Source organism: Mustela nigripes, chromosome 12, assembly GCF_022355385.1.
Source record: "Mustela nigripes isolate SB6536 chromosome 12, MUSNIG.SB6536, whole genome shotgun sequence".
In the NCBI taxonomy this organism is placed as follows: Eukaryota; Metazoa; Chordata; class Mammalia; order Carnivora; family Mustelidae; genus Mustela; species Mustela nigripes.
The window spans coordinates 41,345,515-41,370,199 of record NC_081568.1 but is presented as its reverse complement, the minus strand read 5'-3'; the positions used below and the strand labels follow the sequence as shown (position 1 = coordinate 41,370,199).

The window sequence follows — 24,685 nt, the reverse complement described above, 5'->3', positions numbered from 1 at the left end:
CGAGATTGCTTCCATGGACCTGGCTGCACCTTACAGTTCTAAATGCTTTGAAGAATTTGCTTCATCTTCATTCTTGTTAAAAATCAGAGAACCAAGGACTTAGGGTTCAGAGATATAAAACTAAACAATAGCACTTTAAAAAAAAATGGGAATTCCAAAAGAAATCAAGTCCTCTGATACACAACAGAATTTATTTGCATATGAATACATTCAGCTACTAGCTCTCACCATCTCCCCTGACTTCCCTTTGAAGGAAATGATTACAGTGACTTCCCTTTGAATAGAATGCTTACAACGGGTTATTACATTTCAGCTGCAAATACAAATTAGCCATGCTCCATTTTTGATTAACACTGCAAAGAAAACATTTCCCTGTCAGATTTGTTCTGTTCCTTATGGGTGTTTACTAAGATATTAATCCCACCTCCCCAAGACTGGCCAAAAAGCAAAAAGCTCCCTTGAGGAAACACCAAGCTGCTACTAGGTTCCTTCTGCCAGAACATCTAGGGAACAGGGGTTTGTATTAGTGGTAGCAAGTCAAGGATGAGGATGGGTGGTGTGGCACCCAGAAGAGACGGAGTTTTGAGTTCCAACTCTAGCACTAACACAATGGGTGACCTGGGGTTAAGTCACTTTAGCTCTCGGACCGTGGGTTTCATCTCTGTAAAATCACCCGCCCTTCCTATACCCTAAAGAGCCAATGAGGTAAGAAATAAGGAAAAACGTCACTTAGTAACTTGTAAATGATTCTACAGGTTTGTGAGAAACTATTATTACTGGGATATAAAACATCTCTCCTCTTCGCTCAGACTGTGGCTCTATACAGAATATTCATTCTGGGAGCGCCTGGATGGCTCAGTGGGTTAAAGCCTCTGCCTTTGGCTCAGGTCATGATCCCAGTGTCCTGGGATCGTGCCCCACTTCGGGCTCTCTGCTCAGCAGGGAGCCTGCTTCCTCCTCTCTCTGCCTGCTCTCTGCCTACTTGTGATCTCAAGTCTGTCAAATAAATAAAATCTTCTAAAAAAAAAAATTTATTCTGACCACCACCAGAAAGCAGAGTAAAAATTGAAGTTAGGCCACGACTATAAACAGTTAGGCCACGACTATAAAATTACCACGAACCTAAACAGCAGTTTATAGAAATAAGGAAAAAAACGCTAGTGTTCAAGGCTGATTTTTTCATTCTTAAGTATTATTTATAAAAGCTTTCTGGAAGAGTCTGGCTGACACTTATTTAATCATGAAAGAATAATAATTTCCAGGACAGCAAAGGCTCAGGAGAAACCTGTAATTTCACCATGAATTAGGTTGCAGTGGCTCTTCTTATTGAAGATATGACTACTTTCTCATCTAAAAATAGACTGTTGGGGCGCCTGGGTGGCTCAGTGGGTTAAAGCCTCTGCCTTCGGCTCAGGTCATGATCCCAGGGTCCTGGGATCGAGCCCCGCATCGGGTTTTCTGCTCAGCAGGGAGCCTGCTTCCTCCTCTCTCTCTCTCTCTGCCTGCCTCTCTGCCTACTTGTGATCTCTGTCTGTCAAATAAATAAATAAAATCTTTAAAAAAAAAAATAAATAAAAAAATAAAAATAGACTGTTTATCCACAGGTTTTACAAGATAGACTGTGATAAGGTAAAGATGTACATATTAATCCTCAAGAAAGCACCACAAAAACTAAAACAAATAGCTAATAAGCCAGTAAGAGATAAAATGGATTCATAAGAAATATTCAGTTCAAAAGAAAGCAAAATAAAACAGAAAACAAAGAGTAAAATGACAGATGTAAACCTAACTATATGTTCATACATTAAATGTATATGGCCTCAATACTGTAATTAAAAAATAGAGATTGTCAGGTCTTGCTCTTAGATCCAAACTATATACTGCCCACAAAAAAAGTACATTACATATAAATAGATTGAAAGTAAAATGCTGGAAAAAGATTTAGCTTCCTAATAATAATCAAAAGAAAGCTCAATATCAAAGTAAACTTCATAGCAGACAATACTGTCAGAGATAGAGGTCATTTCATAATGATGAACGGGTCAATTCATCAAGAAAACATAACAATCCTGGGATGCCTGGATGGCTCAAATGATTAAGCATCTGCCTTCATTCAGCTCAGGTCATGATCTCAGGATCCTGTGTGTTGGCTCTCTGCCCAATAGGGAGTCTGCTTCTCCCTTTCCCTCTAGCCCCTGCTCTCTCAAAAAAATAAATAAAATCTTAAAAAAAAAAAAAGACATAACTATCTTAAATGTTTAAGTACTTAATAACAAGAGTCAAAACACATGACACAAAAACTAAAAAAAAATGAAATAAGATACAGATAAATAGTATTTACAGTGACAGGTGGATACCTTCTTTCAATAACTGACCAAACAAGCAGAGAGAAAATTAGTCAGGATATAAAAGAATTGACCACTATCAATCAACTTGACCTAACCTGACATGTATAGAACACTCCCAACTCAACAGAAGACACATTCTTTTCAAGTGCACACAGAACATTTATCAAGACAAACCATATTTTGGGCCATAAAATAAGTTTCAATGTATTTAAAAGGAATTAAGTCTTATAAATTACAAAGTTCTGACTATAATGGAATTAAATCAGAAGTCAGTAAAAGGAAGATATCTGGAAAATCCCAAACATTTGGAAAGCAAATAATGTACTTTTAAATAACTAATAGGTCAAAGAATAAATCAGAAAGTATTCGGAACAAAATGACAATAAAAATATACCACATCAAAATTTGTGGGGGGCACCTGGGTGGCTCAGTGGGTTAAGTCTCTGCCTTCAGCTCAGTTCATGATCCCTTGGTCCTGGGATCGAGACCCGCATCAGGCTCTCCGCTCAGCAGAGAGCCTGCTTCCCTTCCTCTCTCTCTGCCTGCCTCTCTGCCTACTTGTGATCTCTGTCTGTCAAAGAAATAAATAAAAATCTTTAAAAAAAAAAAAAAAATTTGTGGGACGCCACCAAAGCAGTGCTTAGAGGGAAATGCATAGCCCTAAGCAACTGTATCAGGGAAAAAAGGTTTCAAATCAATGACCTCAGCTTCTATCTTAAGAAACTAGGAAAGAATAAATTAAGTCAAATTAAGCAGAAAAAAGATAGTAAAGATCTGGGCAAATATCAGTGAAATCCAACGAAGAAAAACAAAAGAGAAAATCAATGAAACCAAAAGCTGATTTTTCAAAGGTCAATACAATTAATAACCTCTAGCCAGACTTGTCAGGAAAAACAAGAGACCCAAATTACCATTATCATTGATGAGATAGGTAAAATCACTACAGTCTACAGATACTAAAGGATAAGCATTCCTCAGGAACTTTAAACAGAATTACCATATGATCTAGCAATTCCACTCCTAGGTATATTCACCAAAAAACTGAAATCAGGGGCTCAAACAGACATCTATCCACTAAATTTCATAGCAGCAGTATTCACAAGGGCCCAAAGATAAAAACAAACTAAATGTCCATCACTGTCTGTGAATGGATAAACAAAATGTAGGATATACACACAATGGAATATTATTCAGCCATAAAGAAATGAAATTCTGATACATGGTACAAGACAGGTGAACCATGAAAACATACTAAGTGAAAAAATGAGACCATAAGGACAATATATGCATGATTCCCTTTATGTGAGGTACCTATAATATGCAAATTCAGAGATAGAAAGTAAAACAGAGGTTACCAGGGGCTAGGGGAGGGAAGAATGTAGAGTTATTGCTTAATGGGCCCAAGATTTCTGTCTGGGTAACGAAAACTTCTGGAAATAGGTATTGGCGATGATTCCACAACACTGTGAATACACTTAATGACCCTGAATTGTACCCTTAAAAAATGGTTAAATTCATAAGTTTTATGTTATGCATATTGTACCACAGTTTTTAAAAAGAGTAGTGTTTTGAACAATTTTATGTCAATAAATTTGAAAATTTAGATGAGATCAACAAATTCCCTAAAAGACAAACTACCAAAGCTCACTCAAAAATAATCTATATCTAAATAATCTAAAATTATTTTAAAATAATCTAAATAGTCCTGTGTGTATTTTAAAAATTGGACTTGAGATTAAAAATCTTCTTTTTTAGATTTAAAATCTTTTCCCCTGGAAATCTCCAGGCCCACACTGACTCATTGGCAATTACCAAACATTTAAGGAAGAAATAATACCAATACCACTACCACACAAACTCTTCCTGAAAAATGAAGAGGAAAAAGTATGTCTTAACTCTCTTTGGTAAACATTACCCTGATACTAAAACCAGACAAACACTATACAAGAAAATTAAAGACCAACATCCTGAACATAGACACAAAATTCCTGAGCAAAGTTTCAGCAAATCAAATCCAACAATATACTAGAAGGATAATACATGATTGCCAAGTGGAATTTATTCAAAGAATGCAGGGTTGGTTTAACATTTGAAAAACAATGAAATTAACCACATTAACAACTTAAAAAGAAAATTCCTACAACCATCTCAAGAGACCGAGGAAAAAGCATCTGACAAAATCCAACATCCGTTCCTGATAAAAGCTCCCAACAAACTAGGAATATGAGAGAACTTCCTAAACTTGAAGAGGGCATCTACAAAAAACCTATAGCTAATATTATACCTAATGGTAAAAGACTGAATGCTTTCCTCCTAAGATGAGGAACAAGAAAGATATCTGCTCTCACCATTTCTAATCAATATGGTATTGGAGGTCCCACATAGTGTAGTAAAAAATAAGGAATCCAAATCAGAAAAGAAATAAAACTATCTTTATTCAAAGACAACATGATCAACTATGTAGAAAATGCAACAGAAACTACAAAAAGGCCAACTTTAACAAAGTTGCAGAACGGAAGTTTAATATGCAAAAAAATTAACTGTTATATATTACTACTGAAAAATCAGGTATTGAAAAAAGTTTTGGGGGCACCTGGGTGGCTCAGTGGGATGGGCCTCTGCCATCGGCTTGGATCATGGAAAAAAAACATGAAGTATTTAGGGATAATAAATCTCAGCCCCGATGCTACAGTATGTGATGAAAAAAAAAAACATTAACTGAGAATCAAAAGACCAGGGTCCTGGTTCTGGCTTGTTTTACAGCCCAGTGGCTTTGAGTGATAAAGAGAACAAGTCCTTTCTCTTCTCTAGGCTTCTTTTGTAATCTGTATGGTAGTAAGATTGAATCAGACTAATGGCCCTCAATTTTTCTATATCATGTATGCTTCTGAAGATTTTGCAAGAGGCACCGAAGGTAAATACTCTTAAAGAGAAAAGTTTATATGTACCTCGAGGAGTTTAAGGAGCCTGCAGAGCTCCCTTCACTGAACCTCCCGCCACCCCATCCCCAGTAAAGTGTACCTAGAGCAAGTAATTTGAGGCCTTTGCCAGTCCTACTGTCTAAACGTTATGAGACTTTGAAAACTACCTGGAAAAGAATTCTTTTGGAGCCCTATCTCCATCAACTCCCCACACACTGACCAGTTTGATGGAAGTGGGGTTCTCCACGACTGAGTAGGCAGGAAGAGGCAACATGATGAACTGTGTGGCTGGCGCAGAAGAGCTACTCTCGCTGGAATCCTGTGGGCACACGGAGAGAAGGACAGTTTTACTGAGATGGAATGAAGAATACCCAGGGCCACCCACAACAAACACTGAAAGACGGATCAAGTCCAATAACCAGACACAGTGTGCTTATCCAAAAAAATAAGTCTACAATTATCTCAAAACTTTAATTAAGAAAAAAAGATACAGAAAACTTTTACCACGAAGAATGTGCTATCCTCATTTTACAAATAAGAAAACTGAGGTCCTAAGAGACTTAGGACTCCGAAGATCACTTAAGTGGTTAGTGAAAGAACCCAACTATTCTGACCCTGTCAAATGCTGACACCCTATTGATCTGCCTTAAGCAAGCAGGTGGCATGCTTCATTATCATAAACAGTCCTGAGGCAACAAACAATAAAATGGACTTAGGCCTACCACAGATTCCTTTCCAAGGAGCTACCTGCTCTCACATCCAGGCCATCCTACATTCCTCTTGGCCTGAGCAGAAGTCCTACTCTGAGGGTGCCACATTACCCAGGGTAACAGAGGGCATGGTGGTAGCTCCAGAGCTTCCAGGGGGACCAGGCTGTGGGATCACTGAGACTGCTCTTCCCAACTGGGCATGGCTGAACTTGTGCCACTGGAAAGACTATCAACCTGGCCTTGAAGAGAGCTTCCTTTTTCCTACCCACTGTGCATCCAGGAAGACCATCTGAAAATTCTCCTGAACAGTTCAAGGTGCCACTGTGTTTGCTGAGACAATCTTCAGGGAACATAAAATCCTAACAGCTTGAGAGGCTCTAGCTTTGATTCATGGATAACCCGTATCACTGAAATGCTGTTAATGCACCTCATGTACTCTCTTAGGTGAAGAAAGTCCTGGCTGTGCTGGGCAAAAGGAGTTGGTAAGAGGGCCTAAGAAACTGAAGAGAACTTTAAAGCAAGCCCAAGGAAAAAAGGTTCAAGAGAACTGGAGTCCCACTAGAAGTCCACACCAGCACTCTTAATTACCACTGCATGGTGCTAGCTACCTTTGTAGGAATTCCAGATGAAGTAAAAGAGACGTAAGTACCAAAGTCACTTACCCTCATAACAGTTACCACTGACATGCTCTCCCCAACCTGGGCGTGGGGCACGGCCAGGCTTCCAGTAGGGAGGTCTGGTGAGCCGTTCACTAAAGTCTCTTCAATTACCAGGCTTGTCTGGTACGGTTGGTGGCTCTCCCCTACCTCCAGGGAAGCCTCCTCCAGGAGCACATCCTGGCTAAGGATCTCTGAGGTGGCGATCTCTTGCACGGCACCCGGCTGGGAAAGGGCTCCCACCTCCTCAGCTAGGGACTCCACAGCCAGGCACTGCTCTGCCATGCCTGCATGGCTAGGCACTGCCTCCGGGGCACTGCTGGACACAAGTGATGGTCCTTTAGGGGACACCTGGTTCTGGGCCACACAAAGCTCTAGCTGAGGGCAACTGCGGTCTTCCTGTAGGCTGCTCTTGGGGATGATGATGTAATCTGAGCGGGGGAGGATCTTGCGGAAACCTGGGATGTCCGGAACCACAGCAGTCAGTGCAGAAAGCTTGGAGTTCTGAGGACCAGGAAGCCAGGGAGGGGGAAGCAAGCAGAGAGAAATGGTGTGAGACCACATACACATACATCTATAATTTTTTTTCATTTTTTGGATTGTTTTCTGCAAAAGGGACCACAAAAACTCCTCCCTTGACCTAAGATTTCAAGAGGGTCAGCCTCTGTCAACAGTAATGTCGTCCTCCTCTGAATCACACTTTAGCCCAAGTAGCTTACTTGCTCAGTCACACAAGAGACAGGTAATAGGGATCAGACTCTGGAAAGGACACTGATCTTGGCATTTGAAACGGTGAGCTGGAATCTCAGATCTGCAGTCTTGAGCAAATACTTTCAATTTTTGGGTCTTGCTGCTCTATTTGAATTTAGCTATTTACAAGTTCCTTTCCAGCTCTGAAACATTAGGATTCCAAAGTAGCCAAAGACTTAAAAACCAGAAAGTATAATGTTCAATAAAACCCCAAAAGGCATAAAATACAAGTCAACAGGCCAAACTGGAACTCAAGGCAGCAAGCAAGAATTCTGATAATACTGGTTTCTCTCCCAGACTTATAAAACAAAGGATGAACCGATCACTTCACAAGAAAGAATGTATGTATGCATGGCGTTATCTGACAGAACCTGTATATACTGGGGGCAGCAGAGGGGGGATATAAATATTAACACTAACTAGTAAATTAACATTCAGAAAATACCTTCCTGACCTTATCATTAACAACACTATTAAGTTGAGTACTATTATTGTTCCTATTGAAGCTTGGGGAGGTAAACTTCCCCCAAACACAAAATTATTAAATAGTAAAGACTCCAAACCAGGTCTTCTAAAGAGCAAGGAAACCAGGTACTAAAAGCAAAACGGCTCATGGCCAAAAAAAGGGTACTTTTGCTTTATTTTTTCAAAATAAACTGCAAGTTACTAATAAGAAAAACAGAAAAGTTCAAAGTCAACAGTTAAAGTGAGAGTTGAAATTAAAAGGAAATAATTTCAGATGCATCTTTTAAAAGGAACACTAAGTCCATTACAAAAAGATCCTTAAATACATCAAAAGCAAGAAGTCGATGAGACTACTTAAGGTACAAAGGAAGCACTCAGATGAAAGTTGAAAGCAGCACTCAGATGAAACATAAAAGCGAACAGGCCAAATCCTTTATGGAGCCTTTACTGGAGAGATAATGGAGAAATAACATTCTCAAGTCACCCTTTGAAGTAGACAGGTTAGAGCAAGATTGAGTGGTAGTAAATGCACAGAATGATCTGGACTTAATCAACAATCCAGGCACCTAGACACCAGGCCAACCTGAATGACACTGGAACTATGGGCCTTGCCACATGGCAAGAGACTGGAAGGGCTGCCGAGAAGCCAGGCTGCCACAAGGTCTCTGACAGGATCCCGAAGTATGAAGGCAGGAGGGTCTCACCTTCGTACCAGGCAATCTCAGAGAGGTCAAACAAAGCACCCAAAGCCTTACTAAGTCTTGGCACATTCGGATAACTCATGCTCTTAAATACCACCTTTTCTTATCATGTGGCCCCTGGACACTTAACCTACTGAAGAGTGGTATTCACTGACCAAGGCAGCATGTGTCAAGGACTCAGCTAAGAGCTTATATTATCTATTTTAAACACTGTGAGTAGATAGTATTATTTCCCACTTTACAAATGAGGAAACCAAGACTCAAAGGTTAAGCGATTCTTCCAGGGTCACAGCTAGTTAATATCAGAGCTAATCAATTCATGTTCTTGATAGTAGTTCTAGAGAGGATGGCAGATATAAAGTCCCCACATGGATAAGAAAAAATCATTGTAGATAATTTATTTAAAAACTGTTTTGAGGAGCCTGGGTGTCTCAGTAGGTTAAGCCTCTGCTTTCAGCTCAAGTCATGATCTCAGGGTCCTGGGATCAAGTCCTGCATCGGGCTCTCTGCTCAGCAGGGAACCTGCTCCCCCCCTTCTTCCTGCCTCTCTGCCTACTTGTGATCTCTCTCTCTCTCTGTCAAATAAATAAATAAAATCTTTAAAAAAATGTTTTAAAAGATTTAAAAAGGGCCTACATTAGTGTGTAGCTTTAAAAACCATTATCACTCTGGGAATAGGCAAATTTTCCTGTATCGGGGTAAAAAGGTTGCTAACTTTATTGATGGGGAAACCAAGGGAATGTATACTTTTCCCAGACTCCACTTCCCCTTTCCCAAAGGAACTGTCTCCCAGATTCAGTTTACAAACAAATCATCTAAAGGAGGGGGTACAGGGATGCCTGGGTGGCTATCAGTTAAGCATCTGCCTTTAGCTAGGGTCATGATCCTAGACCTGGGATGCAGTCCTGTATTGGGCTCCTTGCTCAGCAAGGTGCCTGCTTCTCCCTCTGCCTGCTGCTCCCTTTGCTTGTGTTCTCTGACAAATAAATATCCTTTAAAAAAATTTTAAAAGGAGGGGGTACAGACGGATATCTCCAAGACCTTAGATAACACAAAACTCTTCCACAAAGAGAAATGCCAAGCCACTAAGAGCAAAATAATCTAAATGGCAGTGGTAGACGGCCTCCACTAAGAAAACACAACCTCCTCTGCTCTAACATAGCTGTTGCATTCCTGAAAAACCTTGGCTCTACATTATCAAAGAAGAAATCAGAGACAATGTTTCAATTGAAAAAAGGAGTCAAGCTGTTAACCTTGCAACAACAAAGTTATTTTTCCTGAAGCAATTTCAGTTTAATAAAAAACCAGCAGTATTAACAGTTGTCAGTTATTGTGAACCAGAAATACAAAATGGCTGACAGACACAATCTAGAACACATCCTTACGGATTCTTTAATTCAGGCCTGTCTCCTCCATCATCTTCTGCTTCTGGCATTGTGCACAACCACCAGTGTTAATAGAAGAATGTGACATTATACAAAGCAGCTGTATCTACTTCCACACTCACCAGCCTAACTGCTGATTATGTTATAACTGACAGCAATCAATATAACACATATTCATTACTTTCAATTAGTAAGGTGAAAACTCATGGGGTACAGGAAAAATGCCTTATAAACTACTAAATTAAGGAAGATAAAATGGACTCAACTCGAAGTTTTTCCAAGAAGAGAAAAGAAGAAAAAAAAGAGAGTGGAATGGGCTCTTCCCAGGGCCTTCACCACTGAATGAATGGGGAAATTAGCTGGGGAAAAAATTACTTACAGGATCCAAACCTTCTTTCTCTAGTTTGGCTTTCTCCAGGTAGTAACTCCTCTCGGCCACGCTGAGGAGCCTCCAACTTTCACTAATCTTCTTATTGATCTCAGACTGAGGGAGGTGGGGGAGTTCCTGCTGCACTTTCAAGTAGATGTCGTAATAGTATAGAAGGTAAGCCGACCTAAAGGAAGGAATAACTTAAGGTCTTCCCTCATTCAACCAGTGAAGTGTCAGGGTTTGCCAGTGAAGTGGCAAAAACCTAGCTTTTCATTTCAAAGCATTTATCTAAGTAGGAACTGAAGCAAACAAACATTTAAATAATAGCTCAGGGCACCTGGGTGGCTCAGTTAAGCAGTTAAGCATCTGGTTAAGCAGTTAAGCGTCAATGCCAGATAAGTCCCACAACCTACTCCCTGCTCAGCAGGAGTCTGCTTCTCCCTCCATCCCTCCCCTCAGCTTGTGATCTCTCTCTCTCTCACACACATACACATCCTCTCTCTCTCAAATAAAATCTTTTAAAAAAATTTTTAAAAAGAAATAAATGAATACATAAATAACAGCCCCATCGGTGTACAAGTTTCTCCCTCCAGAAACCTGGAAGCAAAAGCCTATCTGACTTACTTTTCCTTGGACCAGTTTTTCTGCAGGAATGATCGGCTCTATAGGCAAGTATGAGCAAAGATAAACAAGTACACTGCCATCCCACTCTTGGGAAAGGTTACTTCTGGGCCTAATCACAGTCTGGTTATCACCCACATGCTTTACTTCTCCACAGAGCCCCTGGTCATCTCACTGGCCAACAGCACTGAGAAAGGAAGTAAATTAACTACCAAAGGGCTGAGAAAGAAAGTAAATTAACTACCAAAGTAACCCAAAAGTGGTAACCTCAGCAAGAAGTTTTAGAGGATTCAGTTAAGAGCGAGATTAGAGCTATAGCATGGATAATCTTTATAGTTATCACTGATCTATTACAATTCTATATTTTAATGAATTTTCTATTCTAAATGCTTAAAAATCGATAATGTTAATAATAAATAACATTATTTTATTTGTACATAGCTTCCATCATTTGTATGGTACAATTTCCTGTGACAGCATGAAAACATGATCAAGATCCGGTCAGGAATAGCAACTGCGGGTATCAATCCACAACTTCCTATTCCCCAGCTCCCTCACCCCACAACACATTGCCCATCCAAAGACTTCAACAACGAATATGGCACTCTCAATGAGTCTGGATGCAGCCGGAGCCTAAAGTCTTCCTCAACACAGCTCTCCAAGCAGCTTGTGTTTATAAATGCTAGCTACCAAAAGGTGTTGGCTAACCTGGGTTTCTTGGCCTTTTCTCCATGTATTTTATACTTTTTCTTCTTCTTGGGTGGCCCAGGGGAGGTATAACAGTAGGCTTCCTCAATTTCCTCCATCACGACAGTTACCTCAGTACCATCATATGATGCATCCATGGCTAGAGGAAAGTCAAACACAAACAGGTTTCAAGAATCTATTTTCCTAAAGAGGACAGTAGCCACTTGATCCAACGATCCCCTATCTCTGCCAGGGCCTCAAGGTTCAGTCATTTCCCAAACTCAGCAGATCCTAAGAAGCACTAGGCGTATTTGATAAATATACAGATCCCAGGGTTCCACATCAGCTCTTCTGAATCAGAATCTCCAGAGGGTATGGAAATCTGTATGCTTAACAAGTACCCCAGGTGATTCCTCTGACCCAGCAAATTTAGGACCACTAGCTTTGACAGGTCATTTGCTTATATTCACTCCTGGGATATAGTTATTCATCAACTCAAAGATTAGCCCCACATTATAACAATTTCATATGGTAAAAGGTGAAAAGACTAAATCTGGCCAGTGGTCAGAGGTTCCAGACCTTCTCTCATGTTTCATCACCTTAAGCAAACTGCTTCATTGACTCATCCAGGTATTCATTCAGACAGGCAGTAAATACTATATGTAAGAAATTCTTTACAACCTGCCAGTTTGTGACTTTGAGCAGATCCTTTAGCTGCTTCAGGTTCAAATTTTTTCACATATAAAAAGACAGGCGTCCTTTGGCTTATGTCATGATCTCAGGGTCCTGGGATTGAGTCTGGCATCGGGCTCTCTGCTCAGCAGGGAGCCTGCTTCCCTCCTCTCTTTCTGCCTGCCTCTCTGCCTACCTGTGATCTTTGTCAAATAAATAAAAATCTTTAAAAAAAAAAAAAATCGGTGTCTCACCCACCTTACTACAGATTTATAGCATAAGGCTCAAAGGATACCACAGATATAACTCTTTGAGAATGCCCAGGTGTTACACAAAGGACAGGGCTCATGACTAAAGATGAAAGATCTATGACTGAAGTGCTTCATGATCTGCCTAAGGCCACCACACCCAAACAGGTACTTGAAAGATTTTTTTCATTCAAAAAGCCAACTTTTTTTTTTTAATATGACACTCTCCCCATTTCCACTAGCACTGTTCAATGACCTTTCTGCAATGATGGAAATGTTCTGTATCTGCACTCTCCAATATGGCTATTAAGCACCTGAAATATGGCTACTGTGACATAGGAACCGAATTTTGTTTTGTTTAATTGTAATTAATTTCAATTAGCCACATATGGTTAGCGGCTATGGTACTAGACAGCTTAGGTCTAAACAGTAATCTGACAAACATTAGCTCCCTGGCCTAAGAAACAGAAAATGAACAGCTCTTCCTAGAAAAGGAAGGCATTAAAAAACCTGAATGACTAGTTCAATAAGAGTTAGCCTATTTGTGGCCACGTTCTCAGTTGGGAGTTTTACCCAAAAGACTCAATTCTTGGAGGAGGAAAGGTTCCAGAAACCACTTCAATTTTATTAGACAGAAATGATATACTGTGTTTGCTCTTGAAAATCTGTCGGAAAAGAACTTAGAATTCTGGGAAGACGGAGTAGCAGTAAATACAAGGCAGATCTGTGTATTATAAACCCACTCACATCTCATTTAAACCTCACTCTACAAATTATGAGGTATCTGGTTAAGGTATAATGAAAAAAAGAGCATTGTTAAGCAAGGAGGCCTGCCTCCAAGGCTCAACTCTAACCATGTGATCTCAGACAAGTCTATACTACACCCTGAATTTCAACTGTTCCTCCCGTGAGAGGAAAAGGCTGGAATCAGTAGCTCCTAAGTCTGGGGGAGGCAAGAATACCTTTTGAGAATATTGTAAAAGCTAAAAACCCTCCCCTAGAAAATGCAGACAAGCGACATGTCCCCTATAATTTCAAAGATGGTCTCCAGTTAAAAACATACTATTCCTAAGGTTCTTTCTTGTTGTCATCTCTAATGATTTCTCTTCCCATTAAAACAAATAAACCCTGCATGCTGTCTCAGTGCAACCCAAGAAGAGAACATAATCCACAACTTGGTTAGGTAATTAATAGGCCAGTGCCTTCACAGGGTAAGGGTAGCTAGAATTCAAATCAAGACTATGTGGCTATTATGCTTTTTTTTTTTTTGCCCTTAATAATTGACTTCTTAGCCCTTGAGAGTGTTGCAGATAAGCAGTAACTGCAGGAGAGCATCTGTAAAAAATGACATGTAGAATTTTAGCACCCAGAGCAAAACAATTTAGGAAGAAGACCCATTACAACCACCGTGGGGTGGGGGGCAGGAAGAGACTACCTTGTTTTTTGCTTGTTTGACTACCCCCATTTTAAGCCTGAGTCTAAGATTATTTTCAGACCCTAGGCCTCAGTTCAGCAATACCCCCCCCCCCCCCCACAAAACGCAGAATAATATAAAGGTAAAAACCAAGGTCTGTGGAAAGCAAAAAAATCACGACTAAGTTACACATTTTTATAGCACCCGCACAGAGCTCTATGACCTTGAGCAGCCTACTTATTCTAAGCCTCAGTTTTCTCTTCTGTAAAACAGGACTAAGGGAGTAGTTGAAATTGGAGACACTTTCACTGTTCCATCAGATGCACCTCAAAACCTCGGGTGATGGCCTTTGACAGTTTGGCTAGGGGTCACGGATTGTCTTCGGGCTAGTTCCTTTCCCTCTCGGTTTCAGATGTCCCAAACGTACCGAATGCGGCAGCAGAAGACTAATAAGGCTTACTGGTCCTACTCTTTGGAAAGGACAACCGGGCTCAGAGAGCCGCAGCATCCGGCTCGAGGTCGCCCAGCATTTCCGCGGCACAGTGCAGCGAGGCGCTCGAGGGCGGGACTTACCCGGAGGAGCGTGCAAGGCGCGCGGCTCACATTCCCGGAGGCGCCCGGCCCTGGGGCTCGACGAGGGGGCTGGCCGGCGCAGTCGCGCTCCCCGCTGTCGGCGAGAGGCGGCTCCAGTCGTGACAGCGGCAACAAGGAAGTGGAGGCGAGGGCTCGCGCGCGCATCCCGGGGGCTGGAGGAGCCCCGGCCCCGCGGCCCCGCCCGGCGACACACGGCGCGGAGTCGCGACAGCTCCTCTCGCTCCCCCTTCTCGGAGTCGCGATATAGGGTCGTGGAGAGCGGGTATGGGAGCACAGGCTCGCTCCGCAGGGTCTTCACCGACGCCTGCCGAGGGCCCCGGGGGTCAAGCCCCGGGGAGCCCGAGGAAGACAGCAGGGACACGAGCGTCGCCGCAGCACCGGCTCGGCGGCGGCAGCGGCAGCAGCAGCACACCTCAGATCGCCAGGGAGACCCTTCCCGGCGGCCCTCGCGGCGCACCGGAAGCGGCCGGCTGCGCGTGACTGCGTGCGTCCTTTTGCGCATGCGCAACAGTCCAGCCCTGGTCGAGGGGCGGGCCCATAGGAACTGCTTAGATGCTTAGAGGGGGCTGATAAGGCGGACGGACTGTTTCCGGCTAGAGGTTCCGGGAGGAGGAGGAAGCTGCGGCCGCCCGCTTTGGGACGCCGGGGCCGCTTAGCCCCGGGGCATTGCCGTAGGGCGCTCAGGTAACTGGGGCGGGGCTGTGCCGAGCGAAAGAGGTCGAGGCCCCGCCTCACCTCTCAAAGCCACGTCGGGCCCTGGGGAGCCCCAGCACCACCCTCTCAGCACAGTGTTCAAGGCCAGACTCCAGCCCTGTCCAGTCTGTCCCCGCTCGTTCAGCGCAGGGTTCTTCTTGGTGCCGCATCAAGCCGTCGTCCTCACCCAATCCGTCCTTCCCGCCGTCCTACACACAGTTAGGCTAGTGAGTTCTGGAGTGATTCAACCTGAGCCGAATGACCCAAGTGGAGAGGCTCTGGAGTCGGACAAGAATAGTATGCCCTTTTCCCGCCAGTGTCACAGATCGTTCCACATTGGTACAAGTCCTTGAACGACCCTCACTATCTTGCAAATGTATTTTTCCAATCTGCGTACTTTTCTCGATGTGCCACTGTCACCAACCTCGTAGTCACCAGTATCTCCTCCTGGACTGATGGCGTTTCTTCCCACCTCCCCTCTTGTCGCTCTGCAGTCATTTCTCCACACAACAGGCGGATTGATCTTTTTGCACTGTAACTGATCCAGTCGCCCCCTGCTTAAAACCTTCTAGTGTCTTTTCATTCGCTTAGAATAAAATACAAGCTTAGCTTGACCTAAAAGACTTTGGTTTGTCTCTTACTTCATTCTCCTTCGATACTGGTAGTTCCCCGAACAGGGTGTATAGTACTCTGTAGTGTTCAGAACACTGGCTTCGTGCTGAGTCTCCTTGGATTTGCATCCAAGTCCTGCCATGTGTAAGCTGAATTAAGCACGTAAAGGAACAAATTAAGTTTATGAAGTCGATCTTCAGTAATGGTTTCCATCTCCTCAGTTGGTTCTCATCTCACTAAATGGCACAACCATACCTTGGGTTGCTCACTGCTCCAGCCAGAAATCAAGGATTTATCCTTAAACCCTCCTGCACCTGATACCTAGTCCATCAGCAAGATCTGCAAAAATAGAGCCCAAACTGGCTACTTCTTACCACAATCCGCTGTAACTCTAATCCAAGCCACCATTATCTCACATCTGGACTCCTGCAGCAGCCTCCTAACTAGTCGCCTGCTATTTCCCTGACACCCTTCAATTCCATTCTTTACATAGCAGTCATCTTTCTCCTCGATTAAAATCCTTCAGTAGCTTCTCTTTGCATTCAAATTAATATATCCCAGCTGTCTGTGGCCTACAAGGCTAGCTTCCTTTTATCTTCAGATTTAGGGCCACCTCTTAGGAAAATGGATTTTACCCTTTAGGTTCTCCACTTTGCAACCAAAGGACTCCTTCTGAAGTGCAAACCTGGTCACGTGATTCAAATAAACACACCTCTGTGGCCTCTTACTGTCCCAGGATCAAGCTAAAATTTTATGATTTGGCTCTTGTTCTCTTCTCTAAAGACTTTTTTTCCTGGCCATACTGTCTTGTTTTCTATAGTACTTGATTGCCTTTGCACATATTTCCTTCTATCTCATGAACTTCTAGTTGTTTGTACTTGAAGGCCCAACATCAATATTGTTTCCTCTTTGAAGTGCTCTGCCCTTTCATGTCCCACCCAGTTGATCATCTCCACAGCTCTATTCTAGTTCACAGTACTCTGTAACCTCTTTTATAGTTTTAATGCGCTTTAGTGTTTGTCTTCCCCGCTTCCGTGATAGGCTTCTTTTTTTTTTTTTTTTTTTTTTTTTTTTTTTTTCCCCTGATAGGCTTCTGAATGGTGGGCACTGTGCTCCATCCGTCTCTGGATGGCTGGTATTGAGCATAGTGCTTAGCACATAGAGGATGCCAAGAATGGATAGATAAATGTGTGGAGGTGGTGGTAGGAGTCAGCCCTTGCAAAGGGGCAGTCACAGCCTAAGGTCACAGCAGCTCTCTTGTCCTGTGAGGACTCTCATGATAAAATGTCTTCGCAGACAGTTACCAAAACTGCTTCTGCCTGATCATGGTTATTTCCTTCATAGCCCTAGCACGCTCTGTAATTATCTTACCTATCTGTTCTCTTTTGGCTCATCTTCCTCCACTGTATTGTATATTTCCTAAGGGCAGGGACCTTGACTGTGTTGTTCATCACTGTATCCTTACCACTTAACACCTATGAACACCAAATGAATAAAACATATTCCCACAGTGAAAATCCTTCCAAGGCAAATAGTGATAGAGCTTTAAAGACCTCATTTTGATGGAATATCCAGCAGGACTATGGAGTTACAGAAATGGCACTAATTCTGAGTCAAGAAATCCGAAGTCTATGAGCTTGGGTAGGTCCCTTCTCTGAGCCTCAGTTTCTATTATAAAATGAGCCAGATAATAATCCCTTTAATTTATACAGTGCACTACTATTTGCCAACATCTTTTACTATTTATTTTTTCAATCTATTCCCACAGTAGACAGAACAGACATTATTTTTACAGAAGCTCAGAAACTTTAAGTGAACTAGATTCTCTGTAAGGTCTCTCTCTTTTTTTTTTTTTTTTCAAACATTCTGTGAGTCTGTATAAGTAATCCCTACAACAAGTCAGTAGTATGAATCCTATTTTCTCTTGACTTTGGCCTTATATTATCATTTCCTAGTAGGATTTTGAAAAATCTGACCCACCTTTTACAGGGAATCCATTATCTCTGGTTCCTGACAGGTACTCCACATTCTCTCTCCTCAGTTTTCTACACTGTGGCAAAACAAGCCTAGAGGAGGAACACACTCAGCCCTGGTAATTGTGGCCCAGCACTCATTCTGTGAATATGGCAAACAAGGGGAACAAGAAGCGTCGGCAGTTCTCCCTGGAGGAGAAAATGAAGGTGGTGGAAGCTGTAGACTCAGGAAAGAGGAAAGGTGATGTGGCAAAAGAATTCGGTATCACCCCTTCTACCTTGTCTACATTTTTAAAGGATCGCACCAAATTTGAAGAGAAGGTACGGGAGGCATCTGTAGGACCCCAGCGGAAAAGGATGAGAAATGCTCTCTATGACGACATTGATAAAGCTGTTTTTGCTTGGTTTCAAGAAATCCATGCCAAAAACATTCTTGTGACTGGGTCTGTCATTCGGAAAAAAGCACTAAACTTGGCCAACATGCTTGGCTATGACAATTTTCAAGCAAGTGTGGGTTGGCTGAACAGATTTAGGGATCGCCACGGAATTGCTTTGAAAGCAGTCTGTAGAGAGGATAGTGACAGATTAATGAATGGTCTAGGAATAGATAAGGTTAACGAGTGGCATGCAGGGGAAATTATAAAACTGATTGCTGACTACAGCCCAGATGATATCTTTAATGCTGACGAGACAGGAGTGTTTTTCCAACTGCTTCCCCAGCACACGCTTGCTGCTAAAGGGGACCATTGTAGAGGGGGCAAGAAAGCAAAGCAGCGGTTGACAGCACTCTTTTGTTGCAATGCTTCAGGGACTGAAAAAATGAGACCATTGATTGTTGGTAGGTCAGCCAACCCACACTGTCTCAAGAACGTCCATTCCCTCCCTTGTGATTACCGAGCCAACCAGTGGGCATGGATGACGCAGGATCTGTTTAATGAGTGGCTGATGCAAGTGGATGCCAGGATGAAGCGGGCAGAACGCCGCATCCTCCTGCTGATCGACAACTGCTCCGCTCACAACATGCTGCCACGCTTGGAAAGGATCCAAGTGGGGTACCTACCCTCTAACTGTACTGCCGTCCTGCAGCCCCTGAATCTCGGCATAATTCACACCATGAAAGTGCGGTACCGAAGCTACCTCCTGACACAGATCCTCCTCAAGCTCCACAGCAGTGAGGACCAAGGAAAAGTGGACATCAGGCAGGCCATCGACATGATTGCGGCAGCATGGTGGTCAGTCAAGCAGTCCACAGTGGTGAGATGCTGGCAGAAGGCAGGCATCATCCCCATGGAACTGACAGATTCTGACACAGAAGCAGCAGCCAGTGAACCAGAGGTAGCCATTGAAAAGTTATGGCACTCTGTGGCTCTTGCCACCCGTGTCCCCAACGAAATACATTTCCAGGACTTTGTCACTGCAGATGATGATCTCATCATCGCTCAAGAGCTGATAGATACTGAGGTCATCCAGGGCATGGAGGATGCTGAAAATAGAGATGAAGCTGGAAGTGAAGAGGATGGGGAGGTATCTTTACCACTGCAGCCAAAAATCACCATCACGGATGCCATCTCAAATGTACAGAAACTTAGACAGTTCCTTTCCACTTGTGTAGGTGTTCCTGACACCGTTTTTGGACAGCTAAATGGAATAGATGAATATTTAATGAGGAAAGTGACACAAACTCTTGTTGACTCCAAAATTACAGATCTCCTCCAAATAAAATAACATAGGCATTAATTGCTTCTTTTGACTTAGAAAATGTAGTTTATAAGAATAAAGTTTTTAGATAGGATATTGAACTTAAATTTTAAGCAATATTATAATGACAACATTCCAGTCCTCTGAAATAATCAGGAAACTTCCTTGAATGAAATTTGACTAATATGTGTGTTATCTTTTGATTAATCAAATGGTTTCAAAAGTTGTCTGCACCTTAGGATCTCTTGAGCATCTTTAAAAAAAATTTCTAAAGCCCACGTCATTCCAGACCAATTAAATCACAATCTGTGGTTATAGGTCACAGGCATTAGTAGTTTGTGAAACTGCCCAGGTCATTCCAATGTGCAGAAAAGTTTGGGAATTGCTGATTTGGCCAAAGGAAAATCAAGCACATGGTAGGGAGCCAACTTCTTACCAGTAAGTCTAGCTCAGTGGTTTCCAAATGTTAACTCACTTCAGAATCACTTGAAAGGCTTGCTAAAATCCAGATTGCTGGGCTCCACCTCCAGTTTTCTGATTCAGTGGGTATTAGGTGGGGCCCCAAAATTTGCATTTCTAACAAGTTCTCAGGTCCTGCTGATGGCTAATGTGGTCCAGGATCCTTACTTTGAGAACCACTGGTCTAGCTGGATCCTAGTACTTCTCTCTTCAGCCAGCCGGCCATCGGAATACTCCCACTCACTATCAAAAAAGAAAAGAAGAGGGGGAAAAAAGCATTAGCACTTCTTATTCCAGATCTGTTTACTCCTTTCTGCTGATTTGGTAACTCTAGAATCTTCTTAGCTTTTCTCTTGAATGCTGCACCAACTAGCCAAGTAGTGAGCAGAGGTACATCTGTCTGTGCAGATTAGCAGGAACCACCTAGAGAAGGAACACATCTTGTAATGCTTATTAGTCAGACGGAGCTGGGGCACAGGGGAATACGAGGGGAATTAAAAAGGAGAAAGGATACAACGTGGGGGCCTTGTATATCAGAAAATCCTGGGAAAAGACATATAGCCCAGTGCACCTCTCACTTTCCAGACAAGGTGAGAGGGAAGTCTGTGGGAGAAAGGACACGTGTGACAGGATTTGGATCATTCCCTATTTGGATTCTTCCACTTGTGAGTAATCCAGCCTGGACTTTGTGATTAACATGAAGGCACACTGTTTGCCTTTGCTAAAATTACTTCACCTTTATTCCTTTATGTTTGTCCTGCAGAGACGTCTGCTAGAGCAGAGTTGATCTTAAGTTATTTAGAACAAAATCAATTTATAATCAGATTTATATTGAAGTTTTTCTCCTATAAAGAAGGCATTTTTAATATCCTTTATAACCCTAGTATCTGTTTCTAATATGCGAGATGAGTGTCTGTTTCATTTTTAGAAGATAAATACAGTACCTGTCAGTGTTGTAGTGTAGTTCCCCCACCCAGTACAGATTAATTTTGTGGTTATTTCAGAAACCCATAGAAATTCGGTTATTTTTCTTTCTATAATCATTTAACTGAAACTCATATAAAACAGATTAATCGTAGACTGCTTCCGTGTTAAACAAAACAACAATTTTTTAAAAACCCCAGCAGATGTTTAAATGGATCTTTGAAATCTTATTTTGTATATTTTTCATTTTAGCAAACTAGTATAATTTGAACTAAAAGAACTATACATATTTTAAGTCCTTATCACATAGGAGAGGAAAACTGTCTTCTGGCTAAGTCCTGTGGTTCCACGCACTGTCAGCACCTTTACTGCTGTCATTTTGTGTCAGGATTACTAACATAATTTTGAATTCCTTTGTTCACCTTTCTTCCCCTGAAGTGCATTTGGCACATAATGTTAAATCTCTTGACATCATGCCATTTCCCCCGTCCAAGTGTCTGTGGTGGCTTCCAAATGCCTAAAATAAATAAATAAATAAAAGACTGGATTATTCAGTTGAGTTTTAGCACCCTCTAGAGTTGGTTACAACCTGCATTTCCGCTTCCTTGCTCAGTACCATCAGTGCCGCCCCTGGATAAACCCCTGGATAAACCCCTGGATAGCTCACACTGTACCCGTGTGTGCTAGCGTGCCTTCACCTGAATGCCTCTCCTGCTCTCCACCAAGGCAGGCCTTTCAGGAACTAACTGTGGAGTCCTCTTTCTCCCAGCTTTTTAAAAAGACTTCAGCACTGCTCTAGCCTTCCCTCAGTTCCTTAGCACTTTTTGTCTCTACCACTTACCTAAGCACTTACATTTTTATCAGTATCCTGTGGCTCTTTGAGTAGACTGTAAGCTCCAGGGGAGCAAGGACCTTTGTAACCTTAATGGTTGCTAGCACTGTGCTGGGCACATCATAGGCACTTCAATAAACAGTTGTGTATAAACTGATACATACGTTAATGTGTCAACACCGCCTTTCTTTAAGGCTGAATGAACCATTGATTCTACTTGAAGATAGGGTAAGGCTGTCCTCTGTAAAAGAATTTGCAAATTTTTCCACAAATATCATTGCCTCAACTAGTATTCCAGTCCAGGTTATCTATCATCTGTTCTTTGATAATGAGGAATTCCAATATATAAAGTTAAGCCTATTTTTGTCCACATAAAGTCATTGTAGGATTTACACACACAAAACTTTGGTATGAAAGGCTTCGTTTAAGTGCCTTGCACATAGTACTATTCGGTAAATATGTGCTTAAACTTGTTTAAAAAAAAAAGTCTCACGTTCTTGACTCATTTAATGTATCATAATGAATTAGATCCCTATAGATGAAAATCATATCCAAAAGAGAGAGCGTTTACAGTCTGGTTTACATTGGCTAAACAAACCTTTGATTCTGTTGGGACATTAAGGTTTTATTTGTTTGATACTTTTGTTTTCTAAAACTAAAGATATTATCCCTTCTGAGTTGCCTGTCTTTGTCAGGCCCTCTCTGGCTTCTCCCTGATTCTCTGGTGCCTCTTGCCCCACTTGAGGATTTAGTTTGCCCCAGCTGACCAATCCTCTCTGTAGGCCAGCATTCTGGAACTAGGGACTTACCTCAGCTGAGCTGTTATGAAGATAAAAATATATACCTGACACAGACTAAGTTCTATAAATGCTATGTCATTAGTACCCATTCCTATTCGAAACTTTACAGGTACTATCTAGAAGCAGGGACCTCCTTTTCTAGACCTCCCTTTCACTAACAGATCTTGGGGTTTAGTGTTCCAGAACCACCAAGGCTGATCATAAGACAAAAATCAAGTTTTCTTTGCCCTATTCTTAATATGGGCTCTTTTATTTAAAAGGGAGGAAGCTAAGAATTGTTGCCTGTTATTTGCCAAGCACCATTTTACTCCTTATCATTTAATCTTGCCAATAAATTGTAATGCAAAAGTACAAATAGGCTCAATCAATGTATTTTAAAATTGCATACCTATTAACTGTTCATGCTACCAGAGGCCATACTTCTTTGAGGTGAAATGTGGTAGCATATTCTGGCCACCAGAGGGCAGAGAGAGATTACACAATAGACACAACTGGGCCAACCCGGAACACTTAGAAGCAGCCATGTTTAAATTCTCTGACAAGGTAGAGACTGAAAAGGAAAACAAGGAAAGATAGAAAAGACATAGAATGTGAATCTTGTTCAGGCAACTATCTAAGAAACAACTGTGCCTTGGACCACCTAATCCAACCCCATTACACACCTATCCCTTCACCAGGGACTTTTTCCAACGTATTGATAACCACAGGCCATGTAATTGACCCAAGACAGACATGCTCTGTAAATGAACCAGTTTTAGAGAAATAAATATCCACCAAACATATCCGTGCTTGGAACTGATACCCACTGCTGGCCACAGAGGCTCTAAGGATGAAATGCACAGCCCTAACCTCAGGGAGTCCAGTTAGCAGATGAGATGGAGAAGGAAAAATGATAGAGTGGTAAATGCCATTTGAGAGAATATGCTGAGATGAGGTCCAAAGGAGACTCAGCATGAGAGAAGAGGAATTCAATAGGAAATGTTGCCAAGAGCAAGGGACTTTTAGTAAGAAGTATTTGGAAAGAGTAGAGACGTTTACACATATGGGGCTGGGAGGCTGTTCCTGGAAGAAAGAACAGCATATATAAAGGCCTGGACATTTTAAAATGGCCCATTTGGGATCACCTAAGGTCAGAGGTTTATTGGTCAAGCAAAGGGATGTGTGACAGGACAAGATGCTGAAGATGTAAGCAAGAGCAACTTTTTTTTATTTGGGTTTTTTTTTTTTTTTTTTAAAGATCTTATTTATTTAACAGAGAAAGACACACAGAGAGAGAGGGAACACAAGCAGGGGGAGTGAGAGAGGGAGAAGTAGGCCTCCTGCTGAACAGGCAGCCCAATGCGGGGGCTCAATCCCAGGACCCTGAGATCACGACCTGAGCCAAAGGCAGACACCTAACAACTGAGTCACCCAGGTACCCAAGGGCAAACTTTTTAAGGTCTTATTGGCTATAGCATTGATTCTGAACTTACTCTGGAAACACTGGAGAACCACTTAGAAGTAACAAAGGTCTTTTTTTTTTTTTTTTTTTTTTTAAGAAATAATCGGTAACTAGTGTGGAGGCTGAGTTGTAGAGAAATAGATTAACTAGGTAGACTGTGGCATAGTCCTGAAGATAAATGAACACTGAGGGCAAGAAAGATGTTTAACTTGAGAGTCTTACCAGGTAGATGAATGTGAAGAGGAATATTCTAAAATCTTCCAAGTTTCTGGATTGAGTTGCTGAGTCATGCCATGATCAAGATGGCGTTAACAGGGGAAGAGAAGATGAGTTTGTATTCTATGTGAGGTGCTTCTGGGCATCCAGCTGTTACTGGACAGCTCTGGAGATTTATGTACAGACAGATATGCTGGCTGGTGTTCTAGAGAGGCTAGAAATCATGTTTGGCTGCCATCAGCACACAGATAACAAATCAATTGAGGCCATGGATGTAGTCATCTGGAGAAAGCTTATAATGCAAAGTATTCATGACATGGGGGGCCATGAACCAGCCTCTATATAAATCGTGTGTGTGTATACATACAAATGTGTTACTTCTCCAAGAAAAGCCATACTTTCATCAGGCTCAATCAGATCTGAAAATCCAAAGCTTAAGCAATGGTGCTAAATGAGGAGAGAAGAGGCCAAGGACACAAGCACTGAAAGGAGATG

The 24,685-nt window shown here is 42.0% G+C and overlaps 2 protein-coding genes across 4 annotated transcripts in view; one reads left to right on the top strand and one right to left on the bottom strand.

The window, feature by feature from the left end:
* Window positions 1-15,016, bottom strand: part of HMGXB3 (HMG-box containing 3) — a 45,668-nt gene extending 30,652 nt beyond the window's left edge. For both annotated transcript variants that reach the window (XM_059417142.1, XM_059417143.1), the window contains exons 1-5: window positions 14,522-15,016; window positions 11,636-11,774; window positions 10,316-10,490; window positions 6,642-7,139; window positions 5,490-5,588 (exon numbers count right to left, since the gene is read on the bottom strand). In XM_059417142.1, coding sequence (XP_059273125.1) covers window positions 5,490-5,588; window positions 6,642-7,139; window positions 10,316-10,490; window positions 11,636-11,772 — 909 coding nt within the window. In that variant the 5' untranslated portion in view covers window positions 11,773-11,774; window positions 14,522-15,016. The remainder of the gene's footprint in view (window positions 1-5,489; window positions 5,589-6,641; window positions 7,140-10,315; window positions 10,491-11,635; window positions 11,775-14,521) is intronic.
* A 57-nt stretch (window positions 15,017-15,073) lies between these two features.
* On the top strand, window positions 15,074-20,220 carry TIGD6 (tigger transposable element derived 6). Of its 2 annotated transcripts, none has more exons than XM_059417148.1 (2): window positions 15,074-15,226; window positions 17,889-20,220. In XM_059417148.1, exon 2 carries the CDS (start codon window positions 17,971-17,973, stop codon window positions 19,543-19,545), a length of 1,575 nt encoding a protein of 524 aa, XP_059273131.1. In that variant the 5' UTR covers window positions 15,074-15,226; window positions 17,889-17,970; the 3' UTR covers window positions 19,546-20,220. The 2 variants fall into 2 exon arrangements, with proteins under 2 accessions (XP_059273131.1, XP_059273132.1); XM_059417149.1 differs by having other exon boundaries at window positions 17,865-20,220.
* The last annotated feature ends 4,465 nt before the right edge of the window (window positions 20,221-24,685 follow it).

Coding starts and splice junctions, on each gene's coding strand:
- TIGD6 (XM_059417148.1), top strand. CDS start 17,971: ATGGCAAACAAGGGGAACAAGAAGCGTCGGCAGTTCTCCCTGGAGGAG.